The following is a 22,421-nucleotide window of genomic DNA, read 5'->3' as shown; positions in this document are numbered from 1 at the left end:
AAAAGAAAGTGATAAAAACGCTGTCAGTTATTAAATAAAAAATAATTAAAGTTTAGGAGTTGGTAACTTTGATATTAAATTACAAAAGTTGCAGCAATAGAATTAGCGACCACATTTTTATGTTATTAGGTACATCTATTCGACATCGACATTCCTAATAAGATTACTTTTCGAGAGAGTGATTCACTCAGTCCTGGTAACTCCCTAACGATGTGAAGGGCTGCAAAATAGGTATTGGCATTTGCTATGATATTAGATTCGAGGAAATGGCACGCATTTATCGGAACAAAGGTACAGTAACTTAATCGATCAATACTTAACTAGCAAAAAATTAAATATCTTTCTTAAATATATTCTATATAAAATTAATATAATCTGCAACTCTGTATAAAAAGAAGCTTAATTTAAAAAACCAGTATATTTGCTGAAAATGAAACAAATAAAAGAATTAAAAGCACAATAAGAGGACTGTCCTCGCATATTCAGAAATGATGGAATGTGAACCGTGCAACTACGAAGTTAATTGGTATTCGGTGGCTTCATATTTCCTGCTTCTCTGGGTTAGGTTGCCAAATGCTGATATATCCAGCGGCATTCAATATGACCACTGGACCACTGCACTGGTCATTACTTCAGCGTTTCAGAGCGAATGATAATCAATTATACGTTACTTGCATATCACCGGCTCGTGTTCCTTAAGCAAGTTACGTCGCATGGGGACATACACAGTTGACCAATCCCTGGGGAAAGATTCTTTACGATTTGGAAACTCAAGAGAATATGGCAGTCACCGATATCGGTAATTTACAGCTTAAAATTAAAAGCGAGAGATCCATGATGTAATTAATTTTTAGTCTCGTTAATTTATCGATTTAGCCATCTTCCTCTGTATTTGTTGAATTTATTAGTAAGCATTACTTATTACTTCGTATGTTTCTTTTTTCTATCAGATCTAAAAGTTGTTGAGGAAGTAAGGGCTCAGATACCTACATTTTCTCAGAGACGTACATATTTGTACGACACTGTCTGTAAGAAGGAGTAACTCTACACTAAAACAGAAAATGTTTTTTTATAATATTTCTACTACAATATCCCTTTTTTGTGAATTATTACTAATTTCTTATCATTTGTACTAAACGAATGACTCAATTAAGAAAACCAAAACGTTATAAATAATAATCTGTATATCTTGTGTATCAACATGTAATTGGATATTATAATAATATAGGAATGCTATAATAATATAGGATAATAATATAGGAGAATAATAATATAGAAAAAAATACATGCTTTTAAACAGCTTTAATATCGATCACATAAATTGTTATAATTCACAATGATTACGCATACATAAAAGACCCCTTGATAGTAAAATTTACGATCAAAAGGCAATTACGTATCGTTTAACAACATTTAATTTATAATTTTAAACATTTAGACAGATTAACACATAACACTTCTTATATATAAACATCAATTCGAAGTTATCAGCTTGGAGAAATTGGTCGATTAATACCTGTAGATTGTCTGTCTCGATGAAAGACTTAAAGAGAGCAAAAACATGATAATGCCGCTAATATAATATTCCTTCTTTCTTGTATCTGTCTGCCTCTCAGGTCGTTTTACTAATCACAATAAGTAATTTCGACTTCTTTGCGCTCTCTTTTAACGCATTCGAGACCGAAAGAAATTCATATCAGTCAGTAGGCAAGGGTATAATATACATATTTTATATATAACTTATGTAGTAATGTATATATCATGTTAGTTTCATATTTTTTTCAATATAGAATTATTATATATATATATATATATATATATATATATATATATATTTAAAAATATGAGGCATACTATTTAAGATTGTCATCGATTTAAAATCAAAGTATGAAAAGGATACCCTGGAGAGAGTAAAACACAGAATCATTCCAACTAAACATTCAGATCGTACCGACACCTAGGTATCGTCTTACAATTAAATCTCGGTCTCGAATGGATTAAAATGAAATACATACTTGCAGCTTCAACATCTTCAATATCGAGGAGATTCAAACTTTACAAATAAATGTAAATTGCGATGTAAAACAAAGCGATGTAAAAAGGGAAAAAGGAGGAAAGAAGAAACAGGGAAGCAAAGAGAAGAAACGAATTTTTCATTTTCTCGAAACTGGATCAAGTTTCAGGAAGACCATCCAAGTAATTGATGTCCTCTGCAATTATTTGTTAATCATGCGCGGAATCAGAACGATTCGACCTCGTTACTAGAGTAGAGACGGAAATTAATAATTCGTGTCAATTGTTCGATCGTGTTCACAAATTCAAATGCGGTTGAGTGGCGGAAACCATTTATAACACGTCCCATACAGCGTAGATCGCATACACGTCTTAGGATGTATTTTTGGTACTTATATATACTCTATATATATTCTTACTCTATATATACTTATATGTACTCTATATATATTCTCTATCTTAGATATACCATAAAATATTTCGTGAAATCGCGTATTCGTGTCTAATGTCAGGGATTCTCTTTCCATAAGTCTGCGTTTTCTATATTATCTTTCTTCCTTATCAGTAGGCATTCTCACAATTTGTGATTAATACTGCTCGTACAGGAATGTTGGGTTTTTGACGTTGTAAAATTTCACGTGAAATAATAATGCCTATATATTGACTAATTTATCAATTAATTAAATCCGTGTATATCAAGTTTTCTATAATTTAGTACTTTCGTGTAACTACAGAAATTTGATGCAATATAAAACTTGATTAAAACAGCGATTCATTAGGAAACGAGAATAATGATGCAAATATTTTTTGTAGCCATTATATAGGATTTCGATCGCATAATTAATCAGTATCAACTTACCAGTCTTTAACGGAAGGACAGAAAGAAGGGCAGACGGTACACAGACCGCAATCATGATCATTTTCATGTAGAATATCAAACTGCCGTACATCTTCGAAAACTTCGTTAGTCGTAAGGGAAGCGATGAGAAGCGTAAGAGAAGTCGATGAGAAGCGGTTATTTCAACCACCACTGTGTAGGTACTGCACTAGCCAGAAGTATCTGCGACAGAAATCAGAATACACTCTTTTTCGCATGGTTGGATCAATTTCGCGTGGGACTAACCTGATTGAACCTAACGCGGGATAATTGCTCAACTCACGACCTTAACCAGCCCGCTTGATTCTCTGTAAATGCTTGAAATTGACGCTTGGATTCTTTCCAGATTAACTAGCTTTGCCCCTCCCTCCCTTTATCTATTTTCTTAGATCGACTTAGAATGGATCGAACAAAGGCACAAAAGAATTCGAAGAAAACAACAATTTATTATCCAAATTGTTCATCGAGGGTAATCAATGCTGTATACTTCCTAGAATTAGGATGAATAGGGATTTGGAGAAACCCACCGGCCATGTCCAGAATAATAAAATATCTCGCTTTTGCAATCTCGCGACTCGATCCGCAATGAGGGGTAAAGGATACCGATCCGCGACCGTATATTTATTTAGTTCTCGAAAATCTGCCTATCATCTATCTGAACCATTGTTCGTCTTCACGAGTAACACGGGATATAGAAGGGAAAATAAAGGAAAGGAAGGTAGGGATAAGTAGAAGCTTGGGGCCAAGTTTAATTCACTGAAACCGAGCTGCTTGTATTATCACAAAACAAAATTGCCAGTACGTCATTTCCGTACTCTCGTCCTCGCGAAAATGGTTTTGCTCGTTAAGAAAAAACGAAGAGACAGGGAAGAGAGGAAAAAGCAAACGGAGAGCGCTTTTAAAAAGCTGGCGAACCGTGTGTTACCACAACGAGATACGCGGTGCTATTTGTCGCTTTAAATTGTGTCGCAACTCGTTTTTGAGATCTTTGCCAGGGACGCGTTAAAACACGTTGCAAATATATTTCTGGCTTTTCTGGGGTTTAACTGAAATATGACAAATAACGTTGTAAAACATATGTACTTATGACTTACAGAGTAATTGAGTGTACAAAATATATAGTATACAAAATAGCCAGCGATTTAGGGCTTTAAAAGATCAAGAAAAGAAAAGAAAAGAAAAGAAAAGAAAAGAAAAGAAAAGAAAAGAAAAGAAAAGAAAAGAAAAGAAAAGAAAAGAAAAGAAAGAAGAGATAATATGTTGTGGCAGTCTAAGTCGATCTAAGAAAATAGATAAAGGGAGGGAGGGGCAAAGCTAGTTAATCTGGAAAGAATCCAAGCGTCAATTTCAAGCATTTACAGAGAATCACTATTGAAAGTTCAATGGCCGACTAGTGAGCTTCATCCTATCTCATTTTTTAATCAGGCGATGGATCGACGAATCGTATTGATTTCGAGGATTATTATAGTTCTGTGGGAATTTTAAAGCGTGGTTTGTCTGATCTTGTCTCGTTAGCTACAGACTCTTTGGCGAGCAGCCTGAAACTTGATCCAGTTTCGAGAAAATGAAAAATTCGTTTTTCCTCTTTGCTTCCCTGTTCCTTCTTTCCTCCTTTTTCCCTTTTTACATCGCGTTAAGACCCGTTAAATAATATTGACTGCCGTGGACGCTGGCTGAGAAGTGCACTTTATAACTAGCTTTAAAATCACTGACGTCGATGAGGACAAAGGTAAGTTAGAGGGTCATTTATCTGAGCTGGTGTTATTCCGCTGTACAAACTATTTCCGGCCAGTACCTTTTATGTACTTTCGCTTCCGCTAACAAGCAACGTGCCATGTCCATCACTGTTCTATTATACCTTTCCGCTGTCCCGTTTAATTCATGTACGTATGTTGGGCAATTATTTATTCTTATACCTTTATCCCTAGCAAATTTATAAATTCGATTATTTAAATATTCTTTACCATTATCGCATCTTAATATTTTTAACCTCTTGCCCGTTAAATTTTCGGCTTCATTTACGAACTGTACGAAAGAATCAAAGACCTCATCTTTTGATTTTATACAATAGATCCTAGCTATTTTACTATAATCATCGATAAATGAAATGAAATATTTTTCTCCATTGAATCCGGTAGTCTTAAAGGGACCACATACGTCCGTATGAATAATTTCCATTATTTCCTTAGCCTTAGTTCGATTATTTTTGAAAGGTAAGTTATGCATTTTGCTTTCTATACACACCCTACATTTCAAAAGTTCCTTTTCAAATTCATTCGGTATGCCAGTCACTAGCTGCTCTTTACCCAGAATCTTTAAGTATTTAAAATTTACGTGTCCTAGCATCCTATGCCATCTTTCCTTTTTACTCATACCACTACGTTCGGCGCTGTTTACTAAGTGCTTCTTCCCTTTCAATATACTTTTTATTCTATATGTCCCATTCTCTTTGAACGCTACAGCTGTAAGTTTATTATCCTCATCTATTACTTTCGCAATATTTCCTTTGGAAATAACCGTATTCTTATTGTCTGTTAGTTTACCTAAACTAATCAAATTTGCGTACATTTCTTTCGCGTAAAATACTTTCCTCATATTTATTTTATTTTGTTTTCCGAATGCTTCAAAACAACTTATAACATTCCCAACTTTTGTCGCTTTTATCGGTCTATTATCGCCTAAATATATATTTACCGGTTCTTTTAGGTCGATAGATTTATCGAAATAATTTATATTATTAATTATGTGATCGGTACAACCGCTATCTAATAGCCACACTATTTCGTTCTTACTTATTTCATTCGTCTCACTGCTGTTTGCTGCTTGCGCCGTTGCTATCCATATGCCTGCTCTTGAGTTTCCATGCTCGCCCGTGCCGGTTGTTGATTGACGATGAAAGTTTCCACGTCCTCTGCTCGTATTGCCTTTGTTCTCTTTTCCTCTGTTTCGACCACGTGTTGGCCCATGCCAATAGCCGTTACTGCTTCCCGCTTGGACGCCATTTTGACACTCTCTCGCAAAGTGTCCTAATCTTCCACATCTGAAGCATCCTTCTTTTTTTGCAGAAAAGGCGTTGGTTTGCCTTTCTCCTCGATTGGATTTATTTTTCTTCTCTGCTATCTCTATTTTATTTTTCACATACGCTACCGTTTGATTCTCTTCTTTCAATGCGTCTATTATGTCCGCTATGTAGCTGTATTCTTCGGGTAACGTATTCAGCATGTAATTCAGCTTTTCCCTCTCACTTACTTGTGCGCCCGCACTTTTTAATTCATTGATTAATTTTTCAAAATCGTTAAAGAATGATGCTGAATCACTGTAGTTCTCCAGTCTTATGTTTTCCAATCTCCTTCTGCATACGATCTGCAGTGCCGTCGACTCTTTCAAGTACATTTCATCGAACCTTTTTATTATATCATACACCGTTTTTCCTTCCCTAACATACTCCAATTGTCTGTTCGATATTGCACTATAAATTATATTCATCGCCTTCAAATCCTTTTTGTCCCAGTCTTCATCGTCTCTTTCGTTCCTCATTCTAGTTGTAACAACCTCGCATTCCTTATATTTGAGAAACATCGTGATTCTTTGCTTCCACATTCCATAATCCTCACCATCGAATATAGGTATCATGATTTCCGATCTCTCCATTTTAATTGATTCTTCTTTTTTTTTTTTCTTTTCTTACTCAAGCGTTCCTACGTGCTCGAAGTATATTTTGTTCCTCTGAAAGTTTTTTTTTCTTTACTGAAAACTCACTCGCAAGATCGTAACCACGCACTAAATATCTTGCAAAACTAGTAACCACGCTCTGCTACCATGTTAAGGAAATTCGAGGATTTGGGAATACAAATAATTGACTATATTTCCCACACAACAGTTATACATCTATATTACACTCTGAAGAACGTCTTGCACGCACGCTTGTCGCCAACCGACTATCCTAGATTCTTCTAACATCTGGCAACAGTCTTTTGTCTCCACTAAGACCTTGACGCCCTCTGGCCCTTACACACACACTCTCATGTACAGTGTAAATGTATCACTTCCCTAACACAATTATCCCGCGTTAGGTTCAATCAGGTTAGTCCCACGCGAAATTGATCCAACCATGCGAAAAAGAGTGTATTCTGATTTCTGTCGCAGATACTTCTGGCTAGTGCAGTACCTACACAGTGGTGGTTGAAATAACCGCTTCTCATCGACTTCTCTTACGCTTCTCATCGCTTCTCTTACGACTAACGAAATTTTCGAAGATGTACGGCAGTTTGATATTCTACATGAAAATGATCATGATTGTGGTCTGTGTACCGTCTGCCCTTTTTTCTGTCCTTCCGTTAAAGACTGGTATGTTGATACTGATTAATTATGCGATCGAAATCCTATATAATGGCTACAAAAAATATTTGCATCATTATTCTCGTTTCCTAATGAATCGCTGTTTTAATCAAGTTTTATATTGCATCAAATTTCTGTAGTTACACGAAAGTACTAAATTATAGAAAACTTGATATACACGGATTTAATTAATTGATAAATTAGTCAATATATAGGCATTATTATTTCACGTGAAATTTTACAACGTCAAAAACCTAACATTCCTGTACGAGCAGTATTAATCACAAATTGTGAGAATGCCTACTGATAAGGAAGAAAGATAATATAGAAAACGCAGACTTATGGAAAGAGAATCCCTGATATTAGACACGAATACGCGATTTCACGAAATATTTTATGGTATATCTAAGATAGAGAATATATATAGAGTACATATAAGTATATATAGAGTAAGAATATATATAGAGTATATATAAGTACCAAAAATACATCCTAAGCCGTGTATGCGATCTACGCTGTATGGGACGTGTTATAAATGGTTTCCGCCACTCAACAATGACAGGAATAATTTTTTGTTACGAGTCGTTTAATTTATTCGTTCGTTAGGACGATTGGTCTGACAAATTCAAAGTCTTGTTCCGTATAAATATTTTTAAACAAGCACGTCATAAGCTTTGTATATTTTTTTTATCGCAACGAAACTGTTCAGAGAAATATTGAAATTATTAATTACAAAAGAAGACATTTACGTTGTAAAAATGTTAGCGAAAACATTTGTGAAAAAGTTACTTTGTTATAAATTCTACAAAAAGAAATATTGAAAATCACGTCCCATTTATTCAGTATTTATGCACGTATGAAAAGTATTTTGCATTCGCGCAAAAAAATCCCTTAAGGATACATATTTTATAATAATTGGAGTGTCAAAGTTATTACGCGGATTGGCGTACCTTAACCACGTGCCTTTTAATGAAACTAGGTTATTCATTTGTTATTCGTTCCTAACTTTCAACTTTATGATTTTTGCGGAATAAAATTTTATATTCCGGTTCAGTTTATAAATGATTCAGGGTAAATACATTTATTACGATCGTTTAAAGTTTAAAGAAACACCGTTATAAAGTCGTAATACGAGACAAAGCGATTCAGAACTCGAATTCATTTGTTGGAACGACGCCATGGGCAAAAGTAGATAATGGAAAACTTTCTTCCAAAGACCATTTGATAGCGCCGACGTAATCAAGAGTGTGACGATATTGCCAGAGACGTTTCTGCAAATAGAAGACTAACTTATTTACGAATTGCCGTAACACGATTGCCGCTGGTAGTATGGTTAGTAATCGCTTTATTGAATTTTCGCTTGATGTGACATCGTCGAGAGTTTCTAGCGAAATTCTTCTCCCTGTAAAACTATGTTTCTACAGCAATGACCGTAATTTTCGAGTTACCGTTTGCGAAGAAATCTTTTTCTTTGTTACGTGTAATAGATTATTTTTAAGTTTTAAGTTTTAAATTACATTGGTAACCTTCTATAATTTATTACTCGAAGGTGGTAATTTTTTCTTAAATAGTTTGCTTTTCCTATAATTTATTATAATATATTTTACTACAGAATCCTCAAAAACATGATGTATGTATATATATATCCTGAAATATTATCAGTCTATTGTCAAGTTATAGAACATTATGGAAATTGCCAATTAAAGTCATAAAAAACAAAAAATAAGGAAGTTCGTTAAAATATGTGATTTTCCAATCAAGATATAGAATTTATTCGAGTAATATAGATTACGGTAGAGATGGTGACGGTAACAATGAGTGGACTGATTCTTCGTGCGAAAACAAATTGGAAGCGCAGAGCGATGTATTGTTTCAGCGAATATCGATTTTAAAGCACGGTTTTAAAGCACGGTATAATCAATTTTTTTACATAAAATTATATTGTATAGGCTATTGTTATTTAAACATTTTAAATTGGATGGTTTTTACATATGCTAAAAAAATGGAAAATGATGATGATGAATCAATGACACGTAGAAAATTATAATCTATTGTATTGCTGTTATCTAATGGTGTTGTAGTTGACTGTATGGTGGATGTATCTAATGGTGTTGTAGTTGACTGTATGTTGTTCAATATTGCTATGAAACTCTTCTGATTCATTGTCACTTATACGAAGGATGGAAGTATACGAAATTGATAAAATTATTAATAATATTTACGAAGAGAAAGTAAACTGTTGGATATATGACAAAATAATTCTATTTTAAATGAGAGACTGGTCAGCGTGGTTATTTTGTTTACAAAATCAAACGAATTTAATGAATGTAATGGTAAGGAAGTAACTATAAGTGGCTGTTAAACTATTTTTATGCTTGAAAAGTAATTCGCAAAGTAATGTAAAGCAGTACTACTGAGTTGTACATAACCTCTTTCAGAATTTGTTCTTAACCTCTTGCTTCATAACTTCCTTAATTATACTCTTCAAATTTATGGACTACTTCGATGTTGTTACGAACAGAAACTGATAAAATATTAATCTTAAATATAGATTGAAATGAAAGCTTGTCACGTAAATATATATATGTACTACTTACTCAAACTATGGATCACATAACCTATACAAAAAAAAAAAAAAAAAAATTATTGTACACTATAAAGCAAGAGGTTAAATCTTTAATCTGTTGAGAATTAAATTTTTTATTGTAACTGCGAAAATTATAAAAGTACCAAGCGAAGCAAGTACGGAATATATGCGGAATATGAATCGCTCAACGAACCAAAGAGCGGCTCAGTGACAAAATTAGTAAAGTAAAGACCACAAATATTACAACATTATATTCTACCACAAAATAATTCTCTATACAAAAAAGGTACACAACGAATCGATTTTTCACAACGATAAGAGTCAACAGAACCAATCAAGACCAGGCGAGACTCTCATAAGACAACGATATCAGAGGGATCAAATCAGCGACTTCAATCTATGTTACAGAATATAGTTATCAAGAAAAATTGCTCTTTTCATGAAAAGTATGGTAATGATACTCTTATAATACATTGTATATCTGGCAGTCGTATGTGCCCGTGACCATCGGAAATGTAAAGACAACGCTTGTAGAAAGTGATAGCGCCATCGCGTTTTAAAAACGCGTTAGAAGAAGGACGGTTTCGCTATCCAAGGCGAATCGAAAAGTGTGCGTGTTGCGAGAATCAGAGTTGATCGAGACGTCGAAGCATAGAGTCGTTAGAATTGAGTTGCGAGTGTTGTCGAGTGTTAGAGTTGCTAGTGAGAGAGAGAGAGAGAGAGAGAGAGAGTTAGTTACCAAATAGTTGTCAAGTTATTTGTTGTAAATACGAGCGTTGCATTTAGTTTTCCTGTTAATCAAACATCGTTTCTCTGTCTAACTAATATCTGTATTTTCAATCCATTATTAATATATTCCGATATTACAAATGGGGGCTCGTCCGGGATTGAATAAGACAGAGAAACGATACGATTTAACGGAGCTATTTGTGCGGGAGTAGAAAAGAATAGAATAAAATGGCAAACGTTGAAGACGAACGATTGTCGGGTGAAGAGGATTTGACGCTGGAGGAGCTGAGGAGTAAGCTCGCACAGATGAATCTGCCTATATCCGGTGCGAGATCAGTGCTGGTTGCCAGGTTGAACAGAGCGTGCAAACCTGGTCGATCTACTCCTAAGGATTCGAAGCGTGGCGAAGAACCAACAAACCAGCGAGATCTAAGAAGCAAGCAGAGAGCCGAACGCAGTCAAGAGGGAGAGGAAGACCTCGAGAAGCTGAGGACGAAAGAGCTGAGAGCGCGTCTCGTTAGCTTGGGGTTGAAGGTAACGGGAAGAGTGCGCGGCTACAGGCGGCCCTAGAAGGAGACGATGTATCGTCGGAAGAAGAGAGCTCCGACGAAAGTGAAGGCGAGGACGATAAACAAGGCGCGCGAGAATACAGGAGAGGCACGCGAGCGGTGTATCAGGACCGCGATGAGTATCAGCAGAAGTATATGCGTCGGTTCGATGTTGAGTCTTAAAGACGTGGAAGACTCATTAGAGAAATTCAGCGTGGATGATCTGCTGAGTGTAAATCAGTGGGTGGAAGACTTCGAGGAAATGGCAGAAGTGTGGGGTTGGTCAGACGCCCACATGGTGGCCTATGCTAAGAAATTACTCGCAGGCTCCGCTCAGACCTTCGTACGACAAGAGCGATGCGCGAAGTTCTGGGCAAAGCTAAAAAGGGCGTTGAGGAATGAGTTTGAAAATGTAGTAAGCGACCAACAGATACATGGCGAGTTATCCCATAGAAAGAAGAAAGCAGATGAGAGTCTGCAACAATATATGTATCACATGTGCAGGATTGCAAAACAAGGAAGGGTTGATACGCAATCCTTGATAGACTACATTATTCAAGGCATTCCCGACGAGGTCGCGAACAAGACTGTGCTATACGGAGCCAGGAATATCGAGCAATTAAAAGAGCGTTTCAGGCGCTACGAAGCGATAAAAAGAGATATGGAGATGAGGACGAAATTTGAGGAGCCGAAGAGTAGCAGGGTAAAGCCGGTGGCGAAGCTGTCCGAAACCGAGAGGAACAAGGAACCCGGTCGATCTGGAGATGCGAGGAAGGCGCGATGCTACAATTGCGGTGATGCGGAGCACGTGTGTGCGGAGTGTCCGAGCAAGTCGAGAGGACCTAAATGCTTCAAATGTAGGGAGTACGGACACATCGCATCAAAATGCGACAAGGCACTGGGTGAGCCCTCAAAAAAAGTTTACAGCGTGTTTCGGTCGTTACAAACAAGGCGTGGTAAGGATGTTAAGATGGAAAATTTCGAATTGAGCGCGTTGATAGACACCGGTAGTGAGCTGACTCTAATGCGAGCAGATCAGCATGTGAAAATCGGAGCGCCCAGATTAAGTCGGGAAATCGTTGGATTTGGCGGTGTCGGTTCCGAAAGGAATTTTACGCTCGGGAAATTTTCGACGAACATTATTATAGACAATGAGTCGTACTGTATAACCATACACGTAGTTCCAGACACAGTGATGCAACATTCGCTTATTATTGGCGCAGACTTTTTGGACACTGTTGAAATAAGTATAAAAGGGGGAGAATCTTTTATTAGTAGAATAAAGGACGAAAATCCCGATGAGTGTCCGGAAGTCCTCAAGATAGATGTAGAGACACAGGCGAGTGAGATAGATTTGTCACACGTTAAGGACATGCAACATAGGCTAAAAAGAGATTTGAAGAGAACCAAAGCATTGCTAAGAGACGCTCAAACGATGCTGGAGAGATCGAAAGGTGACTCGACGGGTAAAGCAGCTTTACGACAGCTGAAGAACCAGTTAGAAGATGCAGAATGCGCTAGAGCAGTTGCAGTTAAAGCGAAACAGGCACTGGAGCAAGAACCGAATGAGACGCGGGCTTCGTTGCAGGAAGTACTGCGGCAACGTTCCGAAGCAGAAGATCGTGTTAATGTAGCTAGTCGCGAACGAACTGAGCTACTGTCGCAATTGGAAGAAAATAAAGAAGAGTTAGCAGAAGTTTTGAAGAAGTATCGGGCAGCTGTGCAGCAAGTGTCGGAGGAACGGAGAATAGTGGCAAGACACGTGGTGATTGGTAAAGTGGACCACGAGATGGTGTCCTCGTCGGATTCTTGCGGCCAGCAAGAGGACTTAGCGAACATCACGAGGAGGAAGAATCTGGCTAAACAACAGCAACAGGATGTTGTTGATGATATTTGCGAATTTACTGAGAAGGATAGCGTTGCGGGTGTGAGGGTTGTTTCAAGTTTTCGGATAGACTCGAAGAGAGTGAATGCAAGGCGAACGAAAAGACAAGGGAAGTCGCACGCGCGGAATCCCTCCAATAATATCGATACGAAGATTCGATATACAGAGGATGTGGATGACGAGGACGACGATGGGATTGTCGAGGACACGATGAACGTGAAGACCTTCGAAAAAGAAGAGATCATAGTCTCGGTAGATGGTAAGTTGTTAACGTCTTCCATGTACGAACCGAGCCTACGAAAATGTCACGATGCTGCCACGACGATCAAAGCCCCTGACAAGAGTGAAATGGGTAAACAAACAACGGAGAGGAAGATAGAGGAAGAGCGAAAGAGGAGCAGTAGCATCGAGGACGAACAGGCCGCGGTGTTCCAAGAGGAACGAGATCAGCTGCGTGCGGACGCAAAGAGACGGATTGAGGAGATCCAAATCCGAAACAAGCGGGCGTATAACAGGAGACGCAAGAAGGCGACAGCATACAGGACGGGAGATCTAGTGGCAATCGAGAGGATGCAGAGGGGTCCCGGGCTAAAGCTGCATCCGAAGTTTCTTGGACCGTATCGGGTGATAAAAGTCCTGCGAAATGACCGATACATAGTGCAGCGAGAGGGGGAGCACGAAGGGCCACGTACAACTTCCACGGCAGCCGATCACATGAAATGGTGGAATGCTGACGATAGTGATGTAAGTGCGAGCGGCGATGATGAGCACATCTGAGGGCAGATGTGATTGTCAGGAAAGGCCGATTGTGATATCGTAGAATAGCTTTGCTTGGAGATCGGCTGAAAATAGAAAAACCGTGTACGTCGTGTTTCTGTGGTTCGTTTACATTTAAGAGTGCCTACGTGACTAAAGGCACGTAGTTGGTAGTTCTTACATAGGTATGAGGGAAACAATAGACAACGTTAGAAGAAAGACGGTTTCGCTATCCAAGGCGAATCGAAAAGTGTGCGTGTTGCGAGAATCAGAGTTGATCGAGACGTCGAAGCATAGAGTCGTTAGAATTGAGTTGCGAGTGTTGTCGAGTGTTAGAGTTGCTAGTGAGAGAGAGTGAGAGAGAGAGAGAGTTAGTTACCAAATAGTTGTCAAGTTATTTGTTGTAAATACGAGCGTTGCATTTAGTTTTCCTGTTAATCAAACATCGTTTCTCTGTCTAACTAATATCTGTATTTTCAATCCATTATTAATAAATTATAATTAATCGGACAAAATTACACCTTTAATATATTCCGATATTACATTACCGTGATGTAATATTTATCATGCTTATTTTGTACGTAAAACGAATCGTTGGAATATTCCCGAAGCTAACGAAGCATTTCCCAAAAGTTAAACCGAAGAAATTAACGCGAATAGTTAAGTGAAATTTTTCCATTAACTTGCTGACCAACCGGCAAATAAAAAATCATAAAAATTGTTTCAATGTGTTGAGGTCACGCATAACTTCTTTTTTCATTGACGATTACCAAACAGGTAAAATTTCGAAATTGTACGAAGGCCACGTGACCAGATCGTATTGGAATTTGAAGTGCATGGAAAAAGACAACTCGAAGTACAAACCTTGAGCTGTACTACTCGAAGTACAAACGTGAACTAATGGATGCATAACGCCAAACATCCGAACAGCATCTTGGAGCCCGTCATTGTTCTGAAATAAAAGAAGTGACGAATTAAAAAGACGCAGGACTAATAATAATAAAGAAAACTTAGTTCGTATTATAAATTGAATTTACATCAGAAAAGAAGCACGATCAAGCGAAACAGATCGTAGAAATGACAAATATCATCGATATACGTTTCAGTGTAATTTCACTTTTGAAAATTATTTAGTTTAATACGATCGTATTCATCGCTCTGAAACTTTCATTGTGCTGCAATTTGTGCTGCGTCTTTTTAATTTCTCTATCTTTCTGTGTTTTCGGAAAAATTACTTGAAAGATTAAGAATTGCTTGCCTTATTTTATTTTCGATTAGTTAGGATTTGATTATTCCAGGTAAGGTTTATTGTTTATAACAGGTTTTATCACTTGTTTATTATTTAGGAGTTTGTTATTTTAGGATTAGTACCTTTTAGGATTTCTTATCCTTCGAGTTTCTGTTTCAGATATTTAGGTCTATTTCAAGATGTTTTATTACATTAGGATTATTTATTCGATTAAGATAATTTAAGAGTTTCACAATGTACAAAGAAATAATCGCGTGAAATTTAGATTTATGCTTTAAACGTATTAAACACGCGGTAATTTCAATGTCTATAGCCTCGAACGTGTTCTGATTAGTTGTGTCATTGTCTGTGACATTGAAATCACAAAAATCCATTGCAAGTGTGCTGTCATGCAATGTGGATGTAATTGGGTTTTTTGGGTATTTCCTGTATCATCTGATTTGTACAGTACTATTTTAACGCAAGGACAGGAAACTTATTATATATTTCCCGTCCATTATTTGAATCGTTGTGAAGTGTAACGAATTATATTCGATTCGAGGAGATGTTAATGAATTACCCATTTCATATGTAATTACATGGAAATAAAAATCAACAGACAACGGAATTTCCAATATTTTTTTGTTTCGTCACGTCTTTTTCATAATATATCTTTTATAGGTACGTGATCTATTAATCGTTCGAATGGAAATAATTATTCGTATAATATTCAAATGATTCTAGCCATAAAATAAATTAAAACGATACCTGTCAATGATATGCAATCTGCGTATGACGTCAACCTCGATCTATGCTTATACAAGAAATTTTATCAATCAATGACTAGATATACAATAATCAAATATTATAAAATTTCCTGAAAACCTTTAGGTGTTAATATTAAGGTGTTAATATCTTTAATATTTGCAAGTTATTGTTTAGCGCTAATTAGTTAGAATGTAACAAGTGGTGTACCAGAATTGAGATAATTAAGCCACACGAACAATCTTATTTAGATCTTTTTAATTTTTTAATTCTCTTTTGCTCCAATACTTCGTAAAATTAATCTTCGTTAGCTACTACACTTCATAGAATGACAAGAGATAATTTTTCTTATATAACGTTTCATTCATAAAATCTATCATTAAAGTATATCTTCATAAAAATATCATTCCATACTAACGGTATATTTGGTGTCATACGAGATAACAGTTACCAGTGATGACATATGTAACTTTATAAAGATATCTCGTTTTATTATATATTAAAAGAATGTACTCATTGCTGCTATATTTCAGATGAAAAAAAGGAGGCAACGATTTTACAGTAAAATCGTTCGTTTACAACTGATTCATTTACATTTCATGATAATACTGTGCATTCTGAATATGCTATGATTTGGTTTAAAATAATGAATAGTCCATTCTTGCATACTATTGCTCCGGCTTTACTTGTATTTTCGATATTGGTATAAATAGAAAGACAATTAATGTCGTTCGAGTCTATTTTCGGATCATTTATATTACGTTTAATCCATATAGTTATTATATGAGACATAGTATCGTAAAATTTGGAAGAATAAAACGTTCGTACAGGATGTACATTTTATAAGAACTCCAACAAATCTGCGTGTGCACCTAAAATACAAACCGATAGTGATTGTTCATAAGTTTATATACATTATCTAATGTCAATCGAAGGTATCAATTCTTTTTCTCCATAAGAGTACTTTTTCATTTATATGTGTTCAAAAATACATGTGTTCAACCGTGAAGCATATGTCACCTACAACGAAAAAGAGTTTTCCTATACTTAATATTTCCTTTGTATACCTATGAAAGTCTATTCTTCGCGTAGTATGAAATTATGAATAAATCTGGAATATTGTTCAATCTGAAAAGAAAAATAACTTATTGACATCATTCATTGATACGAGATTCAGAATGTTTGTTTTGTCTTGCAGAGAAAGAAGGCAGCCCTTTCTTTTAATGTGAAATAGAAAGCGAAAATTTGAAAACAGATTTTTTGGAAATTTACTTGCAAATATCGTTTTCAATATCGTGATTTTCTTCCCAATGGTACTGTACTTTCAAATTTTCCAGTATCCCTTTAAAAACAAAAAGTCGAACCTCGTTATCATTAACATAGGCATTACAAGGAAGAGAAGTATTAGAAAGCAACTCCTTTTTATTATGGATTTCTTTATAATCGTGTAAATAAGAAATTCCGGAAATTTTTTCCTCAAGAATTTAATTCTTGTGTTTTGATTGATAATTATTACACTGCATACTAACTTTTCGCATACTGTTCGCGTCTAACAATTTCCTAATAATAACTACTTCAAAATTACATATGTTCTTGCACGAATTCAAAAGTACGTATGATACAATTACAATTGATTCTAAAATAATAATTATTTAAAGATATTAAGATACTAATTAAACGTTTCACTATATTTCAAAATCTGGAACAACAAATTTTTATTTATAAAAAATGAAACTGTCTTTATATATTCTTTGTCATGATGCTATTTCTTATTACCATGTCGACATTTTTTAAAATTCATTTTGTTATCTCTACGCAATATGAAAATTCATATACTGCTTAATATTTTTTACATATTATCCATCCACCGCATGACATCTCCTGAAAAATCAAAATATTAATGTTATATTATTACAATGCTTCTTAAATTTCAATTTTTGACAAATTTGAAATCCAATATATTTTGCACAATTATTATTTATCAAAAAATTCTAAGTTAGTAACTTTCTTTTCAAATGGCAAATAACATATACTTTGACTTACCTGTAAGTTTTTGTTCCTAATCATCATTTCCTCTTATAGAACATCATTATTGTTCTCATAATTACTACCAGTGTCATAGATATTGTAGTGGCTACAACTGAATTAATAGAAAATGATAAATAACTGTGTATAACACTAACACATAACTGTGTATAACAATGACACATAACTTTTACTTACATATCAGTCGATAAGGGATTACTGTGATATCCTGTTGATGTTTCTTAAGGCACTTGATTAGCTGCGATACGGTATCATTCCTTATGGTATACTGTAGATAAGTATTTTAGAAAATAACAAGAATAAATCTAAATTATTCAGAGGTTCCAGTTTCGGCTTAGACATAAATACAGGACCATTTGCAAAGAAGAAAGGGTGCGTTTCTACAGCCTCGTTATAGTAACCATGAATACCAATCTCTGAATTACTGGTTACTAAACATAAATATCCTATAAAATTTAATATATTTCTTTAATTTTTAATACATACATGAGTTAGTAGTTCTAAATTATGAATCATCCTACCTGTGATATTACACTTTTCCTTATAATATCATCACTCAAGTGAACAACATTAAGATCATGTAAACCATGTCATCCTATCTTACTGTGAAGATACTTAGTTATGTTATCTAACATTATAAAAATATCATCAAATTCAAGTCCTTTTATTCACATCACATGGCCACGGCGATCTGGTTCTTCGTTATATAATGTTCTAAAATTTGTCGTATATATAGGATGTACAAACCGTGATATCAAGGTATCAGTTCTTCCTTCCCAAGGGACAGTTTCATTAAAATTCTGATAGAATTAAAAATTAATTATTAATATTCTAACAATCATATATGTTAAATACATTATAGTCAACGATATATACCTGAGCGAATGTAGGGGTGATTCCTTGATAATTATAAATGTCATCAGCCCACATCATTGTGCCACTTCTTTGTACTCCATTAACTAGATTAACAGCCTAAACAAACATACAAAATTTTATAGAAGCTGTACAAAATATAGTATATATGCGCAATATTGAAGCGTTCAAGGGGATATAAAGGTAATGTACATCACATACACGTGTACTCTCATGCAACAAAATACAATTAGATTTAATAGTATAAGCTCTTTTATTCATCATAATAGATTGGAAATTTAAGTGTCTTACGAGGGTGAGTAAAAAGTTACCCGCTCTGTCGGTGTAGAATTTATTTTAAGCAATTGTCAAAAAAGACATACATCATTTTTTGACATAATCACTCAATTTCTGTATACACTTTGTCCATTTGCTGAAGGACCTTCGTATTTTCTCGTTAAAAAATGTTTTGGGCTGAGCTGCGAACCACGAATGCATCGTCGTCTTCACCTTTTCATCAGCTTTCTCGGCATCCATCTCGCACAAACTTTTTAAAACCCAAATCTGTCGTGCACTATTGCATAAGCAGAGCCGTGGCTGATTTGCAAATGATTTGCCACATTATCCAGTGTCACTCGTCTATTCCATAGAGCATAAGTTCATGAGCACGTTCGATGTTGTCATCGTGGATGTGGACGGGCGTCCAGCTGTTTTTTCATAACACTTGTGCGATCTTCTTTGAACTTTTGTGCCCATTCAAACACACTTCGTGACAAAACACTTTCTCCATAATGTGCATTAAATCTTTGATAAATATAGGCATCAAACATAACCTCCGACCACAAGAAACGAATCACAGCATCCTGCACTGTTTTCCTGCAAATCGCCATTGCAAAGCGCCATTACTCGCGCAACGGTCACAAACGAATTGACGTAACACAATGAAACCTACGCAGCAGCACTGAACAGATATTGACGTCATACGAAGAGTGCAGATGGATCAGTACGGTCGACAGAAGTTTTAACTATCTGGAGTGCGGATAAATTTTTACCGAGAGTCGTATAGGAATCTATAATCTGTAAGTACACCTTTGGCTGAATGGAAATTTCTCTTACATATAGTCAAAAATGCAGAAACAGTGTATTGAATTGGAAAGTGATAAAAAATAAGCGAAATTTCGAGGTTGCATGTGATTGCATTAGTACACAGGACGTTTTTAGCGAATAAAAAATAATTTTGAAAGACACGAGACTTATCTTGTATTTTATGCACTCTCTGTGTCCGAATCTCCAGAAGCTCTCTATCTTATGAAGTGTTTTAGATTAGCCGGAAAATTTTGTATGTACATGCAAGAAGTATACGATCTAAGTGGAATATTCCATTATTCTCTTGATACAACAGAAACGAAATTTACAGAACTTCTCAGAAAGTTGGTTTATTATTACCAAAATAATAGAATTAATATACGTTTATCATCTTTACATACCTAAGTCGTGGAGGTTTATCGTGCGTAAAAAATTAGTGTCGTTTCAAAGTTACATTTCGTACATTTTAAGCCTATAATTTGTAACGTACAAAACAATGTAAATTTGAGCTGTTTCTTATCTCCACAATAAGAAAATCCAACTTTACGTTTTTTACACAATGATATTTATGGAACAGTAATATCATATTATTGCATCGCTTGGAGAATGAAGTCAAGGTACGATGTGACCCTAGTGTAAACGCTGGGATAGCCAGCTGTGCCGCACTTATAAGCGTAAGACACAATACCTATTAAATACGAGGTTAATTCATGTTGTATCAGCAGTGGTCCGCCGCGGTCAGCCTGAAAGGATCGTTAAATTTTTAATCAAAGATACTGAAATATATCGATCGAATTGTATTGAAATTATACTTATATACAGTAATAATCTTCTATTGATTTGTGTATAGAAATACTCCAATTTATAATGTACATGTTATATGTATTTTGAGCAAAACTAAGATTAGAAGGAAATTAGATTAAATACCATAATGAGGTGTGAGAAGTGGGCAAAACTATTAAATTGTGTTTATCTATTATTTCTAATGTTTAAGACGTCGATTTGATGTTAATTCGAATTGACGTGTCTTCAGATACCGTATAGTTTGTAGTAACTCTGTAACTTAATTACCGTACAAGAATCCTCTCCACCCTGAGCATGTTCGGCGCATATTATACCATCAGTGATATCAGGTGCATTAGGAAATTTGGAATAAGCTATTTTGCATTCGGCGTTCTTAATCGCTGGCATTTGTACTTCCATTAATGCATTACGTCGTGGTCGTCCTACGAAGAAAATAAGAAAGATATTTAAGACTGGAACTGTTTAATTTTATTATAAAATTGATATCACTTACTATATCTTAATGCTCCCCATCCAGCAACAAGGGGGTTATAGCCGACGAAGTTGCTCTTTCGTAGGGGCTCTTTTGTACAAATGGGATATACGTACCCTGAAAAATAAAAAAATAAATGAAAATGCAGGAAACGAATGACCAAAAGTATGAGAAAGAATTGTACACGCTTTATGACACAATATATGTGTACAGTAAGAAATTTCAGGATATGATACTTCAGTAATACTCAATAGCATATATATATATATATATATATATATATATATTTGAGGAGTTACTCGAAAATGGCACCTCCTCCACCAATCTAAGAATGGCAATATTATGATTGTGTATGTTTTCTATTCCATCCATATGTGCACAATGTGCTGCGGTCAAAACAAACCTAACCCCGTTGAGAGGGTACCGATCAAACTAGGGAGGTGTGGTTGAAGTTCCCATCTTATTTCGTCTCGGTGGCTAGTTGTTCGGGTTTCTCGAGATCGGGTTGAATTGGCAGTGGGACAAACCTTTTGACGCCCCGATCCAAAATGCTCTTTGCCGTCTGAACTGTAGCTGTCCGGATGACACCATCGGCGCCTGGATGAACCTTGATAACTCGGCCCAGAGGCCAATGCATGGAGGGAACGTTGTCCTCTCTGAGGATGACGATTGTGCCCTTTTGGATGCTGTGTCCACCCTTGCTCCATTTATTGCGGTTGGTTAGCTCGTTCAAATACTCCTTATGCCAGCGGTTCCAAAAATGTTGTTTAAGCTGTTGGATATGCTGCCATTTGGAGAGTCGGTTCGATGGAATGTCTCTGAAATCTCGATCACGTAAGCACATTAATGAATCGCTAATGAGGATATATATATATATATATGTCGGAGAAGCAGTGGGGATAGGGTTGTCGGTGTTTGAAGAGTCTTCATTGAAGGTAGCCATCGTTGCGGTGTAGCGAAGATACGATTTATTGACACAGGTACGAATAACACAGGTTTGACAATCTATCACGGCGGTGAGACGTCCGCGACACTAGTGACAGTGATCTCAGGTTCAATAACGAATCCGCGGTCAACGGGATGACAGATAGGCGTTCTCGCTGAATCTAAGTCTGACTCGTAAACGATAATTGCTGAGCGTAAAGACGTTACTCTTTAGTCGACGGGAGCGCGTCAAAGAATGCGCGTCCCGTCCCGATGATTCCACTGAGGAAAACTATACTGGGGTGTGTCTAAGGACACAAGATCATCGGATTCGTCGAGGAAAGCCTTCGTTTAGGAAGTAAGGGAAATTGACGTTGCTGCTAATTGGTCAATCTCCATATCGGTGGTTAGAAAAAGATGCTAGCCGCCCTCGAGGGAAAGTTGCTAGTGGGAGACGCCGTTCGTTGAAAAATATGTCTCCCCTATCTTCCCGTAGTTGGCACAAAGACTG

At 36.1% G+C, this 22,421-nt stretch overlaps 2 protein-coding genes across 5 annotated transcripts in view; one reads left to right on the top strand and one right to left on the bottom strand.

Annotated features, from left to right (window-relative positions):
* LOC143304570 (uncharacterized) overlaps positions 1–22,421 on the top strand; it is a 60,047-nt gene that overhangs the window by 21,345 nt on the left and 16,281 nt on the right. The gene's annotated exons all lie outside the window — the stretch shown is intronic.
* On the bottom strand, positions 15,968–21,496 carry LOC143304574 (venom serine protease Bi-VSP-like). 3 transcript variants are annotated; one of them, XM_076627052.1, is made up of 9 exons: positions 21,008–21,496; positions 20,782–20,936; positions 18,937–20,453; positions 18,649–18,744; positions 18,294–18,572; positions 17,950–18,218; positions 17,770–17,866; positions 16,999–17,607; positions 15,968–16,854 (listed from the first exon to the last, which is right to left on the bottom strand). In XM_076627052.1, the coding sequence occupies exons 2-3, from the start codon at positions 20,911–20,913 to the stop codon at positions 20,298–20,300; spliced, it is 288 nt and encodes a 95-aa protein (XP_076483167.1). In that variant the 5' UTR covers positions 20,914–20,936; positions 21,008–21,496; the 3' UTR covers positions 15,968–16,854; positions 16,999–17,607; positions 17,770–17,866; positions 17,950–18,218; positions 18,294–18,572; positions 18,649–18,744; positions 18,937–20,297. The 3 variants fall into 3 exon arrangements, with proteins under 3 accessions (XP_076483167.1, XP_076483165.1, XP_076483166.1); XM_076627050.1 differs by having other exon boundaries at positions 18,957–20,453; XM_076627051.1 differs by lacking the exon at positions 21,008–21,496 and having other exon boundaries at positions 18,957–20,453; positions 20,782–20,960.

The sequence above is a fragment of the Bombus vancouverensis genome, unplaced genomic scaffold, assembly GCF_051014615.1.
Source record: "Bombus vancouverensis nearcticus unplaced genomic scaffold, iyBomVanc1_principal scaffold0040, whole genome shotgun sequence".
NCBI classification, from domain to species: Eukaryota; Metazoa; Arthropoda; class Insecta; order Hymenoptera; family Apidae; genus Bombus; species Bombus vancouverensis.
This window is presented reverse-complemented; position numbering and strand designations above follow the sequence as displayed.